The 18679-nt window shown below is 45.2% G+C and overlaps 2 protein-coding genes across 9 annotated transcripts; one reads left to right on the top strand and one right to left on the bottom strand.

The window, feature by feature from the left end:
* The first annotated feature begins 118 nt into the window (after positions 1-118).
* Ankzf1 (ankyrin repeat and zinc finger peptidyl tRNA hydrolase 1) lies at positions 119-7984 on the top strand. Of its 6 annotated transcripts, none has more exons than XM_076865553.2 (14): positions 119-184; positions 563-746; positions 3393-3505; positions 3734-3836; positions 3946-4133; positions 4534-4646; positions 4738-4885; positions 5132-5360; positions 5529-5684; positions 6191-6671; positions 6830-6941; positions 7074-7241; positions 7371-7456; positions 7657-7984. In XM_076865553.2, exons 2-14 carry the CDS (start codon positions 593-595, stop codon positions 7778-7780), a joined length of 2175 nt encoding a protein of 724 aa, XP_076721668.2. In that variant the 5' UTR covers positions 119-184; positions 563-592; the 3' UTR covers positions 7781-7984. The 6 variants fall into 6 exon arrangements, with proteins under 6 accessions (XP_076721668.2, XP_076721671.2, XP_076966349.1 ...); XM_076865556.2 differs by having other exon boundaries at positions 157-300; XM_077110234.1 differs by having other exon boundaries at positions 176-296; positions 4534-4589.
* Glb1l (galactosidase beta 1 like) lies at positions 7958-18609 on the bottom strand. Of its 3 annotated transcripts, none has more exons than XM_076865559.2 (18): positions 18433-18609; positions 17792-17887; positions 17102-17228; positions 16797-16963; positions 16394-16544; positions 16157-16217; positions 11324-11418; positions 11057-11231; positions 10910-10968; positions 10686-10807; positions 10554-10594; positions 10236-10354; positions 9871-9945; positions 9664-9753; positions 9416-9529; positions 8980-9111; positions 8537-8752; positions 7958-8353 (listed from the first exon to the last, which is right to left on the bottom strand). In XM_076865559.2, the coding sequence occupies exons 3-18, from the start codon at positions 17168-17170 to the stop codon at positions 8090-8092; spliced, it is 1950 nt and encodes a 649-aa protein (XP_076721674.1). In that variant the 5' UTR covers positions 17171-17228; positions 17792-17887; positions 18433-18609; the 3' UTR covers positions 7958-8089. The 3 variants fall into 3 exon arrangements, with proteins under 3 accessions (XP_076721674.1, XP_076721673.1, XP_076721675.1); XM_076865558.2 differs by having other exon boundaries at positions 17102-17240; positions 18548-18600; XM_076865560.2 differs by having other exon boundaries at positions 9871-9939; positions 17102-17240; positions 18548-18600.
* Positions 18610-18679: the final 70 nt, after the last annotated feature.

Here is an 18679-nt window from a genome sequence, read left to right as displayed (position 1 = left end):
ACACATCGGCCAATTCTCGAGTCCAGGGGCGGGACGAAAGACACCAGGAGGGTCTTGGAAGTCAGAGGACCAATAGTGCGCTCTACGTAGGGAGGGACTCGGGGGCGGGAGGGGATGTTTGTCCTTTTCACTGATCCGTAGTGACTGGATTCTTGTGGTGTTGCAGAAATCCGACTTTCAAAAGGTGGCTGTGCTGTTGCGGGGCTCTTGAGACATTTGGTGCAGCTTTTGAAGGCGGGGACAAGTTACGCGACTCAGTCATGGCTGGAACTCGTCGTTCGAGTAACAAAAGAGCGGTCGGTTAGGCAATCTTAGTGATTTTAACTCTTAAATTCGATTTGGAGCTGGATGCTCCCCCATTTCACCCCTGCGGCCCGAGGCTAGGGGTTTAAGGAAACAGACCAGGGCCATGTATTTACCGCCGAGCTGTATCCTCTAGCAGGTTGAGAACCTATGGGCCTTGCGCCATAGAGAAGGCCAGTTCAGGCATGAGATGTGGCAGTGGTTTCTGGGGAGCGCAGTTTCTTAATCCCCCCCCCCCATACTCCCTTTTCTGCTCCAGGAGCTGCTTCTAAGTAATTCCTGTTCAGCCATGTCGCCAGCTCCAGCTGCGACTTCGGTTCCAGCTCCGGCGTCGGTCTCCCTCTTTGACCTCAGCGCGGATGCTCCAGTCCTTCGGGGCCTGAGCCTGGTGAGCCACGCTCCCGGGGAAGCTCTGGCCGGGGCTCTGGCTACTTCCTGTCCAGGTATCCCGAAAAGTTTGGGGTAGACACATGTGGAACGTCACAGGGCTCTTCGGAGTGTTAGGAACTCTTTCTTAAGAGAAAGGAGAAAGAGAATTTTTAAAAGTATTTTTTATTTTTCAGTTTTCGGTGGACACAATATATTTTTTTATGTGGTGCTGAGGATCAAACCCAGTGCCCCGTGCACGCCAGGCGAGTGCATTACCACTTGAGCCATATCCCTAGCCCAGGAACACTTTCTTAATGGTATTTCTCAGCTTAGGAGTACACGGTGACTCTTTTTACTGGATACAGTTTTTCTTAAAATTCACTAGTCTCTGGGTAATTTCCATCACAGGCCCCTAAGTTTTCTCCAGACAAGACTTTAACTGTTGCATATGTTTGGTCACATTTAACACCACTGCCTTGAAAACACTTCAAAATACTTAGATGTATTCCAAATTGTACTGAACTCCAATCAAAGTGTTATCTTCGTTTACCGGTGACAAGTCCTTGCTTCCCCGAACGCTGAAGTATAACACCAGAGAAGCACTCTGAGGCAAGTTTATAAAGTAGAAGCTTTATTAAGGACAGCAGAAAAAGACTTCTACCCAGAGGAAGAAGGGGACCCAAGAGGTGGAATCCATGGAAGGGGGATGTCTTCTATCAGCTTTCTGGCATTCCAGGTCCTTAGTTCTGTTATCTTGCAGTGATGGAATGTAGGTGGGGAAGGCCCAAAGGGTGGGGGACAGGTGGGCCTTAGTTCTGTTATCTTGCAGTGATGGAATGTAGGTGGGGAAGGCCCAAAGGGTGGGGGACAGGTGGGCTGAAGGAGTAATCTGGGCAGGAAGGACTTTTGGACTAGCATCTGCACATTTTGCTGGGAGCTGCTTCATTAACATTTCCTTGGGATGGGCTCTGGGCCTTGGGACATTTTCAATTCCCCTTTTCCTGGACTCCATTCTCAATATGGCCTTCATTCACCGTTTTACTCGTTAATAGATATTAGACCCCATTTACCTAACTACACTAACTACCTATCTTTAAATCTGGCTTCAAAAGCATCCCTTTGTGCTAAATATTAAACAATTTATTGTCGGTTTCATATAATTGTAGTTTGTCTTTGGCTATGTGTTTTATTACACTTCTCTTTAGATTAACTGCCCTTTTAATTGAACTGTAATCTTAAAAAGTGGCACTTAGGGAGTGACTGTTATTATTTTTTTTGTACCAGGGATTGAACTTGGGGTGCTCAACCAGTGAGCCACGTCCCCAGCCCTTTTTAATATTTTGTTTAGAGAAAGGGTCTTGCTAAGTTGCTTACAGTTTCAGTAAATTGCTGAGGCTGGCTTTGAACTTGCAATCCTCCCTCCTCAGCCTCCCTACAGGCATGGATCACAAGACCCAGCGGGGGAGTGGCTTTTGTACACTTAAAAATAAGTTTAAGGGCTGGGGATGTGGCTCAAGCGGTAGCGGGCTTGCCTGGCATGCGTGCGGCCCGGGTTCGATCCTCAGCACCACATACAAAGATATTGTGTCTGCCGAAAACTAAAAATAAATAAATAAGTTTAAGTTATTAAAGCCTGGTTGTAGCTCAGTGACAGAGTGCTGGCCTAGCATGAATGCACACCCAGTACTACAAAAGAATAACAACAACAGCGATAATAATTCTAGGATTTATGGGAATATGAGCTGAAGCCCAGTCACTTTTAAGGGACCTGGTAATAGTGTTTTGGTTTATTTAACTTTGTGGAGATGTGGTTTGAGATTCTCCCTGGACTTGTCTTTATGGGTGCATATTTGTTCTTCTGGGGAGTGGCAACTGAGAGTGCATCCACAAGTTCATTAGCAGGAGCAAGAAAAAAAGGGGTTGCCTGTTAATCCATATCAGTGGAGTTTGATGAAAAAAGAGATAGGTGTGAATCCAGAATTATAACACTATGTGTCAAAAAGTTTGGAGAATATTGATTAAGGGAACATTTTTCTTAATAATAACTTATGGTCATTTACCCTTTCTAGAACGTTCTGCAGTGTTATGTAACATGCAGTATGTAGCAGTTAATGAAATAAAATGAAAAAAAAATTCAAGGGCTAGGAGTGTAGCTCAGCCATAGAGCATGAATTTAGCATGTACCAGGCCCTGGGTTTAATTCCCAGCACCTAAAACAAAAAGAAAAAAAGAGGAAATTTTAACATTACCACAAATTATTTTCTACAAAATTCCTGTAAATAATCCCTTTGGCTATTTTAAATACAACATTTGACATATTTATTTTATTGAATTTTTTAGAAGCCTATTGATTGTATAAACTGATTTCATGATTATTAGATTGTAAATATTTTGAAGGCAAAGTCATAACATTTTTTTTTTTTTGGTACAGGGATTGAAGGGGGGGCGGTGGGGGGTGTTACCACTGAGTCACATCCCTAGCCCTTTTTTACATTTTATTTTGAGACAGGGTCTTGCTGAGTTGCTCAGGGCCTTGTCAAGTTGCTGAGGCTTGCTATGAACCTGCAATCCTCCTGTCTCAGCCTCCCAAGCTGCTGGGATTACAGGCGTGTGCCCATCTCTTTCTTTTGTGTCTTACTGTTGGGATATCAGATATTGACTAAATCCAGGCATTGTGAATTTGAGCCCCTTAGAAGTTCAATTACCTTTCCCTTATTTAGGTTCAGGGGAGAGAACAAGCCCAGAAAGAAAAGGACTCCATGGTCCTGTGGATGTTTCAGAGAAATTATTTTGTTCATCCTGTGACCAGACCTTCCAGAACCACCAGGAACAGGTAAAAGCCAGGATATAGGGCTGGATGTTAGGAACAAAAGTAGAGGTGGGGAGGGGGGAGAAGTAGACATTTGATTTGCCTTAAGTTATTAAAGGTCTGTGCTTTACTACTAAAGCAGTTGGTGTTACCTGGTCCCACTTCTGGAGTTCCATGAGCGGTCTTGGCTAGTACATAGGGCCAGGCTGGGCCATGTTCTACCACCTGCCTCCCGTTTTGCCTTTGTACCAGAGAGAACATTATAAGCTTGACTGGCATCGCTTTAACCTAAAGCAGCGTCTCAAGAACAAGCCTCTCCTGTCTGCCCTGGACTTTGAAAAGCAGAGCTCCACAGGTGATACCTGGTGGGAACAGGACATGGGGTGTAAGAAGGCCATAAGGAGTTTGAAGAAAGGTTAGAAATGGGGTACCAAACTTTTATGTCCCATGTTGTCTGTCTTTAGGAGATCTTTCCAGCATCTCAGGATCAGAAGATTCAGATAGCGAAGAAGACTTGCAGACACTGAGCAAGGAGAGGGCTGAATTTGAGAAGCCCAACCAATCCCCAGGCTTCCGTACCCATCGAGTTCTTTTCCAAAATGCCCATGGCCAATTTCTTTATGCCTACCGCTGTGTTCTAGGCCCTCACAAGGCAAGTGTCTGCACAAGTTGTGTGGTCAGACCCAACTTTTTGTATGCTCAGCTTAGTTTTCTCCTTGGCTGGTTAATGTATCACTTCTTCCCATCCTTCTTTTGGGGCTTGGGTATTACATGGACAGCAGTCTTTAATTGAAACTGGCCTGAATTGTGCTAGGGTCAAGTATTATAGAATTCAGTTTGGAAACAGATCAGTCTGTTTGAATTGTGGATATACCACTTATCCAAGTGGTATATCTACCACTACCTCTCCAAACTTCAGATGTCCTTTATAAAATGGAAACAAGGCTCAGGGTGGTTGTAATAAATGAGGTAATAATTTATTGTGAAGCACTTAGCATTTGGTTTCTTGTCCTTGATGAATAAAACTATGTTCTGCTTCATATATCATGCAGGTTCCCCGAGAAGAGGCAGAACTGCTGTTACAGAACCTGCAAAATGGAGGTCCCAGGTGCTGTGTGGTGCTCCTGGCTGCAGCTGGGCACTTTGCTGGTGCCATTTTTCAAGGGTGAGGGTGCTGTATGGGGCAAGGCTGGAATGGATCCTGCTAACCTGGGAGCACCAGCTGTTCTCCAGTACTGAGTCTATGCTGTCTACAGAAAAGAAGTGATGATACACAAAACCTTTCACCGCTACACCGTGCGGGCCAAGCGGGGCACAGCCCAGGGTCTTCGAGATGCCCAGGGTGGGCCAACACGCTCTGCTGGAGCCAATCTGAGGCGCTACAATGAAGCCACACTGTATACAGTGAGTTTAGACCTCCCAGATTTGTTGGTCCACTAATCACTCTTTTTGCTTCTCATTTCAACTTGCTAAATGTTACAGTAGAGAGGTTTGGGATTCTCATATCCTTTCAGTTTTCATTATTTCTGGGTAGACAAAATAGAATAAGGGTCTCCAGGATCCTTAGTTCTTCCTCCTTTTTAAATCTTTGGATGAAGATTTAAAAATAGTAAGTGAATATATGCCAAGTGGAGTTACTCTCTTCTCTAGGATGTTCGGGACCTGCTGGCAGGGCCAGCCTGGGCCAAGGCACTTGAGGAGGCTGAGACAATCCTGCTGCGTGCCCCCCGCTCTGGCCGTTCCTTCTTCTTTGGAGGCCATGGGGCACCTCTGCAGAAGGAGGATCCCCGACTTTGGGTTATCCCCCTCACCACCCGCAGACCCACATTCCATGAAGTCCAGCGTGTGTTTCTTAAGCTGACCACCTTGCATGTCTATGGTAAGCCTCCAGTTCTAATCTTTAGGCTTCTTAGACCTTTCAGTACTCTACAGCTCAAGCCTTGGTTCTCTTGTGGGCATCCAGAGAATTTTTCTAACCCTGGAACTGAGAAACCTGGGCTGGCTTTTCCTCAACTAAGTTTGAGAAAGATTTTGTGTTTTATGGCAGAAGACAACCCTCAGGAGACAATCAGATTGTACTCACCTCAGACATACTGGAAGACTGTGAAAGAGGAGAGGAAGAAGGCTGCTGAGGAAGAAAGAAGAAAGGTCCCCAGTGATGAAAATGAGGCACTAGGGAAGATGGAGGAATTATCCAACCAGGGTATAGGCACCATCTGGCAGTTATCAAGTCTATTTGTGTGTCTGTCTTTGAAATACAGTGGCAAAATCACTTTTAATTGGATGGGTTTTTACACCACATATACCTATCCACATACACCCCAGTATCTGTATAAAGTAAGGTGTGTCATAGCATATCACTGTGGCATGTTCACTTGACTTTTCCAGATCTCCTGTTATCTCTTTTGTTCATGGATATATATCCCTGGTACTTAGAAAATCTTATCATGGAGTAGATATATCAGTGTGTTGCACAAGCCTCACATTATTTGTCTGCCTGGCTGGATGCTGCTGGTTTGGGGCAAGGATTGCTGCCATGTTTTCTTCTGTGCACAATCCTAGGACTGCTCATAGGAATAGTTCCGGGACAAGATAGAAATTTCATTTTAGGACAGTCTGGATCATTTCTTTATAGACATAAATGCATCTGAACCAGCTCACTCTCTGCTTATTCCTTAGATGGATCTAACCTGTCATATTTCTCCCTAGGTTCAGGGTCAGAGGAAGAAGATGGCTCCCGGGTAGAATTGGAGCTAGTGGAATTAACTCGGGAGACACTGGATCTTCGAGAGTTTGAAGTATTGCCTAAGCGGAGAAGAAGAAAACGGAATAGAGAGAGAAGTCGAGACCAGGAGACTGGGGCACATACAGCTCTTCTCCAGAAACCTCAAGAAAATGAGCCCTTCTCTCTGTCAGACCAGACAGTTGAAGCCTTGAGGCCTTTGGTGGATAAGGCCAAGACCCCTGATCAGCCAGAGCTATGGAATGTGCTTCTAGCTGCTTGCCGAGCTGGAGACATTGGAATGCTGAAGCTCCAGCTAGCTGCTGAGCCTACAGACCCTAGAGTTAGGTCCTTACTCAATGCCCCCTTGGGCTCTGGTGGCTTCACTCTCCTGCATGCAGCAGCTGCAGCTGGAAGAGGCTCAGTGGTTCACCTGCTGTTGGAGGCAGGTTGCAACCCCACTGTGCAGTAAGTGTCTCCACTCTGAGCCATTTTGGGTATAGAGAAGATAATTTGGTGGCTCATGTTGCATTCTTTAGTTGATAATATAACCTTAGAGTCTGGTTGGGTGATATTGAGAAAAACAGAAAGCAAGTTGAACCCATTTTGTGGTTTTTTGTACATAGGGACTCCCAGGCCCGCCCACCTTATATGGTAGCAGCTGACAGATCAACACGTAATGAGTTCCGAAGGTTCATGGAGAAGAATCCGGATGCCTATGATTACAAGAAGGCTCAGGTCAGCTAGAAGAAAGAGATGCAGAGTGGGAAGGTGTCATAGGTCCTAGCCAAGTCCTTTCTACTCCTTTGCACTTTTAACCAAGGATAGCTTTTGTGGGTCTTTCTTAATATCTTCTGGAAAATCCCCCAGGTACCAGGGCCACTGACACCAGAAATGGAGGCACGGCAGGCCACACGGAAAAGGGAGCAGAAGGCAGCCCGGCGGCAACGGGAGGAACAGCAGCGGAAGCAGCGAGAGCAGGAAGAGCGAGAGCAAGAAGAGCAGTGGAGGTTTGCTGCCCTCAGTGACAGAGAGAAGGTGAGGCCAGGCTCTTCTATAGCCAGACTTCCTTAGAGCTCTCACCCACTCCCCATAGTGCAGCTCTTGTTTCTCAGGCATGCTGTTCACTCCTGGGTGTTGTTTGCAATGTGACTTTGTGTTTTTCAGAGAGCTCTGGCTGCAGAGCGCCGATTTGCTGCCCAATTGGGAGCCCCTGCTCCTCCAATCCCTGACTCTGGAGTTATCAATGCTCGGTATGGGGCTAGGGTTTGAGTCAGAGTGAACTCTAATGTTGTAGGGACTATTTGGGGCAAGTGGAATGATGGTCTACATAGTTTTCAGAGGGGTTGCTGAGGGGATTTGAGATACTCTGGAAACCTTTGAGAGTTGCAAAAAGCTTGGAGTGGAAAGTTTCTGGGGAACCTGTCCTGCCATTTTTCTTCCTCTTGTTCAGACGCTGTTGGAGTTGTGGGACTTCCCTCCAAGGCCTCATTCCCTTTCATTACCTTGACTTCACTTTCTGCTCCACACGTTGCCTCCAGGACCATCGCTGTCGGGCTGGGAAGCCCTCTTCCTGACCTCCTACAGCTTCACCTGGGCCAAATGTAGGCCCTGAGAGGGCATATTGACTCCAGCCCTAGGTTTCTTCTTCCCCATGAAGCCAGAGAGTATTTGGAAGAATAGGGTGAGGGATACTCAGGAACCAGGGCAAAGATAGGGTCACAGAAGTGTATGGAGCTGGTACTGTCTCTGGAATTTTAATAAAAAGTTTGGCAAGAAAACTGTACTTGTACTTACATTCAGAGGCCTTCTGGCCTTTGGTTACCATGGCCAGCACCAAAGGATTCTGCCCACTCCATGTCCCAGGTCCAAGGGTTATCTTTCTTTCAGTGCCCACTTAACTCCATTAGTTCAGAGTCATTTTGTACATCAGGTGAGAGGGAAAGTGTCCTATGTACAGTGCTGTTAAGGATAGGCCTATCCAAGAACTGGATTTGGGGCTGTAAAGGGACATTTTCTAGCTCCAGCAAGGTGATTGTGTTGACAGCTCCCCTAGGTAACAGCAGGGGTCTTGGCACGTAGAGGGTGTGTTGTGGCCCCAACTTTGTCCAGTACCGGCCCAAATTAAACCCATTGATCCAGACTTGGCCCTGTGGGGCAATAAGAGAGTGAGAAAAGCAAAGATCAGCTCTCCAAGGGATAGAATCATCCTCTTTGAGGTTTCTCATCAAAATAATAATTTCTGCTCCCCCTCCTTTCATAATTTTTCTTTAGGGTCTGGTTGGGTGATATTGGGAAAGACATCCTCCACCAACCACCACCATTAGCAATACCTTTGTCCATCCAGGTAGATAAAGAAATGTGTCCCCAGCTGAGCCTAAAATTGGAAACATTGTGGAGTAGAAGGTGGGGCCAGAAGGATCTTTAGGCTGTGGTCTTTTTGGCAACTTGAACGTATACCACCACTTTACAAAATTATCTACTTTCAGAGGGAAAATCATCCACTGGGTAAGGATTGTTTGCCCCAGAATTGGTGGCTCTAACAGGCCCTGTGGGAGGCAAAGGAAAAGTCATTATTTACTAAGCCTGTAAATTTATTTACTGTCCCTAATCAAGCTCTAGGATGTAACTGGTGGCCATATTCAGGTCCCCACAAGCCACTATTCTCTGACTCTTAAAGACCTGGCTGTACCTTACCTTCCGTTAGACTCTGGTCATTCCAGAGGAGTTGGTCAATAAGTGTACTGGGGTAGACAGGGAAGCAAAACTAACTCACCTTGAAGTCACTGTGGTTAGACCCAAAACTGAGCCTTCCCATGTTCTCTAGCAAGATATCCAGTTTGGTCCCCACTTTCCCCATCAAATATAGTTTGTTATCCGTATTTCTTTCCAGAACACCCTGGATCACCTGTGGATAAGAGACAGGATCTATGAAAGGAAGGGCTCAGCATTTAGTTCTTGGCCACTGCATAGAGAACCACATTAGAACACTTATTTGAAGAGTAAGGAAAATGTAGCCAACTGTGAATTACCCACCACCATTCTGGAACTCTATCCTTAATCAAGTTCTTCCTCATCCCAGGTTATAATTCTGTACCCTCTATAGACATGAGCAGGCAGTAGGAAAGGGTAAAGATGAAAATTAAGGCTATAGGGTGCTGGGGAAAGGGGGAAATTGGATCTCACAAGTTAACCTGGAATTAGTTTCTCACCCCATCCATCATCACATAGGCACGGTCATGGACTCCATTATTTGGCACCCATAATGGTGTTGGCTCAAAAATGGAATAAGAAAGATAGGTCCGGTACAGCATATAGCCATGGTCCTGGATATGGAAGAATGAGTTTAAGATAAATTGAGATAAGAAAGGACATTAAAGGGAAATTGTAGCTAGGAGGAACTTTTCACTATAGCTGGTGAGAGTTTGCTGTTCCCACCAGATGTAGATATATGTCTTACCTGCTTCACAGCCTCAAAGGTCAATGGCATGACTGAATGGATAGGCCCCTGGGGGCACAGAAAATCTAGGAAACCCAGCAAATCCCCATCCTGTTAAAATAAGAGGCAAGAATCAGAATAAGAGGGAGGTTTCTGAATCAAGGGCAGGATAAGGTAGATATTTAGAAAGTAAAGGTATAGAATCAGAAAAGACAGGGAGGAACTTACCAGGTGCATAGTTAAAGGTCCAAGCATCATCTTGTGGCTGGGGGGAGGTAAAGGTCCCAAGGGAACTTCCTGGAACTGAGCCCAAATTCTCTCAGGAGCCATAGGAAAACCACAGAAACAGCCCCTATTCCAAGACCCTAGAGCAAGGTTCTTAACCTGGGACCCAGGGAAGGGCTTTAGTTAAAGACTCTCTAATTTAGACACTATAATGTTCACTCATGTGTAACTCAAGTGGTACCATTTGAGTGATTGGGAAATGCTTCCATGGGACACTCAGCTCTGTGGCCCAGAAAACCACCACCAGTTTATAGGAGGATCCCATTACAATTTGGGCACGACCTTCTCCCCGATTAATAAAAGGGCACCTTGCCAATGACATTTCGAAGAGCAAAAAGCTTAGGTGTGGTGTCCCCTGCTTCAGATATGGGTGCATCGTAGTCATAGCTGGTAGTTATTGGAAGGAAGCGTCCCTTCTCATCAGCACCTAGGGTTGAACCAATTTAATTAACATATCTTTCATTCAGAGGATAGGCACTAAGCAAAGAGCTTCATGCAGAGAATTTTGCCATCAGAGCGGGCAGTGGTGGCATATCCAATTTCTAGGCATCCTAGTCCATCCAGCCCTTAAATTCTAATTCCTTGTTACCTCCCTATTTCTGTCCCAGTGGACAATCTGTACTCACCATTCCAGTATCCAAAGTTGGTGCCTCCATGGAACATGTACCTGAATTGGGGGGAGGGGGTAAAAGCTGACCCACTGAATCTTAACTTTCATCCCCATCTCCCAGTAACAGGTTCATATTGTGTTCAGTTACATGTTCACACTGGCTCCCAACTTGAGCATGTTTTCTAGTCCTTTAGCTATAGGTTCAATGGACCGTGTGGAGTGATTCTGACCCCAGTAATCCAGCCAGCCTGTGTAGTATTCAGAGTTCACCTAGAATATGAAGTGAAAAAGCCATGAAAGAGGTGAAAACCAAGCTGTACCTATTCCCATCCATGATTCTTGCTTTGATTCCCCTTCCCTCTGGTCCCTCACCAATGGCCCACGGGGTTCATACTTCTGAAGCAGGGCAAAGATTTTGGTCATGTTGTCAGCTGCAGGAAGGAAGCAAGGGTAAAAGATAAACAGTACAGAAAAGGCACCCCTTCCCCAGACTCCACTGCAAACCCTTGTTCAGGAGACCTGGCCCAAAGTCTATAGTAGCAAACAGTCCCTTGAGGGTGCCACATTTGAGTCCGTCAGGCCCATCTGTGGTGAAGAGCAAGATCTTGTCTCCTAGCAGCGCACGGAAGAGCCCAGCCAAGTGTCTCATGTAGTTGAAGTCGCAGGCCCAGTAGCTACCATATTCATTCTCAACCTGCCAGGGGAAAGGGAAATGGGAACTATGTGGTTGAGAAGGTTAAAAACACCTTACACCTTCCCCGTGCCCAGTCAACTTCCCACTTGTACCTGAATGCTAATGATGTTGCCCCCATTGTGGTAGAGAAATGGATATATCTTGGGCAGCAAGACCTTGAACCAGGAGTCCACTGCAGCAAGGAAGTCTAAAGGAAGGAGAGGCACTCTGCTCATTAGGGGCCACCACTATCTCTGTGGCCCCCATCCCCAGCATCCCTGCTAACAACTTCAGTGCTGCCCTTACTCTAGGCTGCAGGTTCCATCCCACTTGCCCCCCCCCCAAAAAACTCTGGGAAGTAGTGACTCTTAGAACTCTCAACCCTAAGCACCTATATATTTGCATGTCAATGGAAGTAAAACATAGGAAACTTGAAAGTACATGTGTTTGTTTTCATGGTTCTGGGGATTGAACCCAGGACCTTGCACATGATGGGTATAGAGTATTGTTTCTTAAAAATACATGGATGAGGGGCTGGGGTTGTGGCTCAGCAGTAGAGTGCTCGCCTAGCACATGTGAGGCGCTGAGTTCGATCATCAGCACCACATAAAAATAAATAAAATAAAGGTATTGTGTCCAACTACAACTAAAAATATATATATTAAAAAAAAAAATACATGGATGAGCCAGGCGTGGTGGCGCAGGCCTATAATCCCAGTGGCTCGGGAGGCTGAGACAGGAGGATCCTGAATTCAAAGCCAGCTTCAGCAACGATGATATGCTAAGCAACTCAATGAGACCCTGTCTCTAAATAAAATACAATGGGGCTGGGGGTATGGCTCAGTTTTTGAGTACCCCTGAGTTCAATCCCCAGTACCCCCAAACCAAAACAAAAAGGAAAAAAAAAACACATGGATGAAAAAGGCTAAATACACAGTATGGAACTATTATTATTATCATTTTTTAGTTATTGGCGGACACAACATCTTTGTTTGTATGTGGTGCTGAGGATTGAACCCGGGCCGCACACATGCCAGGCAAGCGCGCTATTGTTTGAGCCACATCCCCAGCCCCTGGAACTATTATTATGTAATCCACTTATGCCTGAGATTTCTGTGAAGTAGCATGGGAATTCACAATGTAGAGCATCTGACTTGCACCTTCCAGTCAAATGATTTTTTTAAGTTGGTAATTGGAAGATCATTATACTAGGCATTGTGCCTTAAAATTCTCAACTCCTGCTGGTTATTTTTGTGATTCACCCTGAAGATCTTCATGCACAGTGTTTCCTCTGCCTGACACTTTTTCCTCCACCCTCCTTTACCTAACAACTCCAACTCATGCTTCAATATTTTTTCTTCTGGTACTAGGGACCGAACTCAGGTTCATTCTACCATGAACTATATTCCCAGCCTTTCTAAGTTTTTGAGACAGGGTCTTCCTAGGTTGCCCAGCTGGCCTTGAAATTTCTGATGTTCTCATTCCACCCTCAAGTCATTTGGATCACAGGTGTGTGCAATCAATGTCCTCAAGAAAGCCTCTGATATCCCAGATCAGGATAGGTCTCCTGTTAAAACACTCTCACATTATCTCATACTTCTAAGTAACTTGACAAATTATGATTGAACATTTATGTCTGTGATTGCTTCTTGCTAATTTCCCAACTAGTGAATAGGAACCTTATCTGGAGGGTTCCTTCAATGTTGCATCCCTATCATTGAGGACAAAGCAAAAGACTCTCAAAGGCGGATTCAATGAAAGACATTTTGGAGGATATTGTTTCATTCTTAAACCATTTAATTACACTTTATGTGTCATATAAAGGAAGCCAAATTTGTACTGCATATTTTAATCCAAGCATATATTAAATCACATTCACATATTCAACAAGTATTTATGGGTGCTGAGTATGCACAAAGCACTGTTCCAGGGATACATAAAGGAACAAAACAGACAAAACATCTGCCCTTGTGGAATTTCTAGGGATGTAGGCAGACAATAATTAAGGAAATAAATAAGGGAATATATAGTGCCAAGAACAAGAACTAAAGCAGGAAAGAAGGAGTGGGAGAACTTAAAATTTGAAGAGTGGCCAGGAAGCACCGCTGAGGTGATTTCAGCAGGGAGATCAAGGGAAGACCTCAGGCAGAGGCCTCACAACCCAAGGCTGGTGGGTCTGAAGAATAGCAATGACGACAGGGAGGTTGGGGCAGCATGAACGAGGAGAAGAGGGTCAGATGAAGGACATGACTGGGGCCAATTACATAGGACCTAGTAAATCATTTTAAGAAATATATGACTTATATTGTGAATGAGATGAAATTTTATTGTAGAGGTTAAGCAGAGAAATCTCATGATGTGTATTTAAACATCTATTTTAATAGAATCACACTGGCCACTGGATTGAGAATTGACTATATGGGAGAGAGGGCGAACAAAAGAAGTCACTTGGGAAGCTATAAGATAAGCCAGCTGAGGAGAGATCCTCTGGACCAGGGAATGGCAGAGGTGGTGAGAAAATAGTTAAATTCAATGTTGTTGAGGGTAAAATTGACAGGACTTTCTGATGGATTAAATGTGAGATGTGCAGGAAAGACTAGCATGAAGGATTTACCACAGTGTTTATGCTGCTCAGTTGGAAAGTAGAGTTGCCATTAACTGAAATAAAAAAGACTAAGAAAGCTGGTTTGGAAGACAATACCAAGAGATTGTATCATTATGCTTTTATTTGCCTCAATGGAGACATCACATAGGCAGTTGAATGTATGTGTCGAAATCATGGGAAAGGTCCTGGCTATGGAGATACATATTTCAGGATCATTAGCTATCAGATGGATTTTAATCCCATCATACAAATGAATGCAATCACCTAGGGAATGATAATAGAGAAAAGAAAAGCATCCAAGGATAGCTGTGTTCACTACAGCATTTGTAGTAAAGGAAAACAGAAAAGGATAAACAAGAGATTAAGACTAAGTGGTTACTGCTTTGGGAAGCAGGGGCACAGACCAGATAAGTGGGTATCATGGGAGATACAGTAAGAATTCACCTGTAATCCCAGCAAGTTAGAAGGCCAAGGCAGGAGGATCACAAGTTTGAGGCAAGCCTCAGCAACCCTGTTTCAAAATATAAAATGGACTGGGGATGTAGCTCAGTGGTAAAGTGCCCTGGGTTCAATCCTCAGTATCAAAAATAAGTGTATTTCAAAGGACAGAGCAACCAACTGTGCTGAGGGCCACTCATTGGTCAAGGGGATGAGGAAATCATGGATTTCACAATGTAGTGGTCACTGGATTTCTTTTCTTTTCTTTTTTTTTTTTTTTAAGAGAGAGATTGAGTGAGAGAGAGAGAGAGAGAGAATTTTAACATTTATTTTTTAGTTCTCGGCAGACACAACATCTTTGTTTGTATGTGGTGCTGAGGATCGAACCTGGGCCGCACGCAAGCCAGGCGAGTGTGCTACCGCTTGAGCCACATCCCCAGCCCGGATTTCTTTTCTTTTTATTTCTTGGATAAAAGATGTTTAATTATTTCAATATTTATCCTTTTTTTGTTTGAAGTATAATTCAAAACTCAATTCAATCCTCTGAAGGTTAAGGCAGGTATGTATTTTAAAATGAAAAGGGAAAACAAATTTCCAGCCAGTTGCTGGTTTTCTTGAGCAAAATGTACTGCATGTTGGTGTTTCATTAATAATTTATCATTTTAAATATATTTATAGACAATTGGGTTTGGCATAAAGCTCTCTGGCATCTTAAGTTGTTCCCCTAGTCGTCTCTACCTTCCCTGTGTCAGGAAATAGCATCACCACTTTAATTGGCCAAATGCTTCATTCCTACTCACACTGCCCCACCCATCCCGTTCCAATCAAAATCTGTCAATAAGAGAGTAAGATTGAGTGGTCACTGCCTTGGGAACCAAGGGCAGAGACTAGATAAGTGGATATCGTGGGATACAAAAGAAGTGGATTTCAACCAGGCACAGATTTCTATATCCACAGTGTATCTCAATTCTGCTTTCTTTACATTTCCACCACAGTCATCTTAATCCAGGAACTCTCTTCTCTGTTCTATCTACAGTAATAACTCCATTGATTTCTCCACCCTTGCTCCCCTCAATCCACTCTCCACATCCAGACTAAGTAATGTTAAAACAAATCAGATCTGCTGGGCTTGGTGGCACACATTTGTAATCTCTGTAACTCAGGAGGCTGAGGCAGGAGAATAGCAAGTTTGAATTCAGCCTCAGCAACTTAATGAGGCCCTGTCTCAAAAATAAAAAGGATGTGGCTCAGTGGTAAAGCACCCCTGGGTTCAATCCCAGGTACAACAAACAAGCAAAAAAATCAAGTCATGTCATATCCCTTGCTAATTTTTTTTAACGTGACTATTTACTGAGAATAAACTAAGAACCCCACAGAAGTCCTATAAGGACTTACACCAATTATCTGTCTCATCTTCAATATCATGTCTTATAACTATCTCCCTCACCCCACTGTACTCTACCATGCTGATCTAACTTCCTCAGACATGAATATTCTTGCCTCGCTCTTCGTATGACCAGTGCTTTCCCTTCCCTAGAAGTCAACTAAAATGTCCCCTTCTCAGAAAAACCTTTTCTGACTACCCTGCAAATAAGAAAATTTCTGTTACCCACTGTCTTTAACTCCTTGTTTATAGCTAATAACCTTATGTACAAGTGGTGAATGTTTTTTGTTTGTTTGTTTGTTTTTTGGTCTGTCTGTTCCACTCTGTTATAACCTCTATTGCACAGGGACTAGGTCTGTCTGGTGCCAGTTTCCAGTGTCCTGCTGGACATGAAGGAAACAATATTTGAATGAATAATCTCCAAGTTAAGGATGGTCTCTTCTGTTTGAGGCACGCAAATGATCCGCCTTTTTGTTTGATTTTTTTTTTTTCTGTGTTAAATCTTTTGTCTCAACTCACCTGGATCTGAGGTTCTCAGATTAATTTTAGGATTCCGAAGCAACCAAGATGGGAGACCCCCCTGAGATAAACAAAGACAAAAAAGTATGTAGGTTTTGCTGTCCTGGGGTGTAGTGGGGAGGTAAGAAAGGAGAGAGTTGAATATAATGCTGGACATGCCCCTACAGTGAGGGCAGAGGGGACTAGCCTAGAAACACATGGAAAGCTTTTGTTCTGTCCCTCCTCCAACTAACTCACCATCTCCCACTCTGCACAGATGTAAGGTCCTGGTCTCAGTATGACCAACAGGTTTGCTATAGCTGCCTCGTTCAGAAAGGTAAAGAGGTCGCGGCTGCCATTAAAGTTATAGACTCCAGGCTCTGGCTCATGAAAGTTCCAGGGCACGTAACTGAGAAAGTAAGAGGTTAACAGGGCCCGAGATGGGGAGATGCCAGGGAGGACTAGGGGCTCAGGCGGGCAGGAATCTCCAGCAGCACTAGGAAGCAGGTCCTGGCCCGCCCCTTATCACCCTTGGTTTAGGAGTCTGGGAGTTCTAGCCTCTTTTCAGCCAGAGTCAGTCTTCAGGCCAGGACCCATCCGAAGGAACCGGTAGGAAAAGTAAATCCCACCCTCCCATGTAGCTCTCGCGAGCACTTCTTACAACTGTACGGCGTTGAGGCCGCTCAATCGCATCTTGAAAAGCCGGTCCGCCCACAGTATCCGCGGTACCCGGAAGTAGTGCAAGCTGCCAGACACGTATCGGAACGGGGTCCCGTCCAAGAGGAACAGGCCACGTTCCCGATCCACTACGAACGACCGAGGGTCTGCCTGCAAAGGGGAAAAGCCTGTGCTCAGCAGACGTTTGGAGTGAGGGTCAGCGTTAGCCAAAAGCGGAGGAAAATGAAACTAGCCCTGCTGGCCGCTTGGTGGTTGACTTTCATCCGTCAGTCAACCCTCTCATCTTACCTGCTGCAGCAGCAGCGTCAGGAGCGGCAGCATCAGGAAGGGAAGGCAGGGCGGCTTCTCCGGAGCCATGACGCTCACGGGGCTCCTCTAGTCTGATCCGTCGGTCAGACCGTCACGTGTTGGACTCCTGGGAGGGAACCTCAGCAAGCAAGGGGCGGAGACCACCTCAAGTTTCCAGGAGGTTACCGGGACTTTGTACCCCGCCTGCAGCCAGCCACCCATTACTCTATTAGTTTGTAAAAATCCTCTACATCTTACTACTCTAAGTGCAGTTCACGAACCAGCTTAATCAGCGTCACCTGAGAGCTTGTTAGAAATGCAGAATCTCAGGTCCTACCTTAGACCTATAGAATCAGAATTTGTATTTTAACAAGATTCCCAGGCTATCCTAAACATATTCAAGATTGAGAAGCACTGCTTTATTGGAGTTCCCTGAGAGCGAGAGTGTCTTGTCGTTGGATCCTCGGTGTCTGGCACAGGGCTTGACATATAACAAGTTAAATCTAGATTAATAGATGTCAGAATCAAGGAACCCATTAGGAAAATCTCCATGGTGACCAGGGATGTGGAAGCAGGGAACCGAAAGTTACAAGACGGATCTTTCCCGTAGAGAGCCCCGTTTCAGCAAAAGACCATATTGAGCAAAATAGAGCCATTATAGTTTCTTCGGAAGGGCACTCTCCAACTTACCCCTGCTTGTCTAGACAAGAGATGTCACAAACAACTGCTTGGTGCCAAGGCTTGTACTTTGTGAATTTCTATTCCTTCTGCCTCACAGTTCCAAACCTGAGGTATGAGAACCAGGGTAATAAGCAATGATTATTATTGCTCTTTATTGACACTTGAGGACTATGTGTCAGATATTAGGCTAAGCACTTTATATCTCAACTCCGTGAAATAATTATTTTCATTTTACAGATGAAGAAACTGGAGGATGGAAATAAGTAGCCCATCCAAGGTCATACAACTAGTTTAGTAGAACTGGGATTGGATTATGCAGTTTGACCTCAGAGTTCATACACTTAACCTTAGGTATCATTATATCTGTTTTACAGCTAGGGAAAAGTGAGGATCTGAGAGATTGTCATTTGCCAGAGGTCATGCAGATAGGAGGCTATTAGGACTGGATTTAGAAACTGACTGCTTCCAGTCTGAGCTCTTAATCACTGACTCTAGAGTAGTAGGATACATGCCACAGTCCTTAAGGTTGGACAGGACAAGAACTCCAGGGGGCCGGGCCACCAGCACCCGCCCCTCCCTGGATCCCTCTCTGGGCTGAACCATAGTAGGCCACATTCTCCCCCAGCGCGCGGAGGTGTGAGGCCCCCTACCTCCGACATTGGGAGATGGAGGTCCTGGGGGCCTCGGGCAGAGCCCAGCTTTGCCCCCCTTTGCGCAAGTGCCTGTGTCTTGACCCCTACTGAAGGTCAAGTGGAGAACCCTCACCCGGGTCCTGGGACCCGTCGGCCCGTAGGTCTGTGCGGCCCGGGGCCTTTCAGCTCCGCGCCCTCACATCCTCCGGATGCTCAGCAGTTGCTAAGATACGGTGAACCGTTACTCCGGCGCGGACTGATGATG

The sequence above is a fragment of the Callospermophilus lateralis genome, chromosome 9 (genome assembly GCF_048772815.1).
Source record: "Callospermophilus lateralis isolate mCalLat2 chromosome 9, mCalLat2.hap1, whole genome shotgun sequence".
NCBI lineage: Eukaryota > Metazoa > Chordata > Mammalia > Rodentia > Sciuridae > Callospermophilus > Callospermophilus lateralis.
Note: the sequence above shows the minus strand (reverse complement) of the source record. Positions and strands in the feature narration are given on the sequence as shown.

Bases quoted from the DNA above. Each gene is read 5' to 3' on its own strand.
- Ankzf1 (XM_076865552.2), top strand. From the start codon at position 261: ATGGCTGGAACTCGTCGTTCGAGTAACAAAAGAGCG. The intron at 747-3,392 runs GTATCCCGAAAA...TCCCTTATTTAG, and splicing joins TCTGGCTACTTCCTGTCCAG to GTTCAGGGGAGAGAACAAGC. The intron at 3,837-3,945 runs GTGATACCTGGT...GTCTGTCTTTAG, and splicing joins TGAAAAGCAGAGCTCCACAG to GAGATCTTTCCAGCATCTCA.
- Glb1l (XM_076865559.2), bottom strand. From the start codon at position 17,170: ATGGCTCCGGAGAAGCCGCCCTGCCTTCCCTTCCTGATGCTGCCGCTC. The intron at 11,232-11,323 runs GTACAAGTGGGA...TTCCCCTGGCAG, and splicing joins GCAACATCATTAGCATTCAG to GTTGAGAATGAATATGGTAG. The intron at 8,354-8,536 runs GTATTGCTAATG...ATTGCCCCACAG, and splicing joins ATCTACCTGGATGGACAAAG to GGCCAAGTCTGGATCAATGG.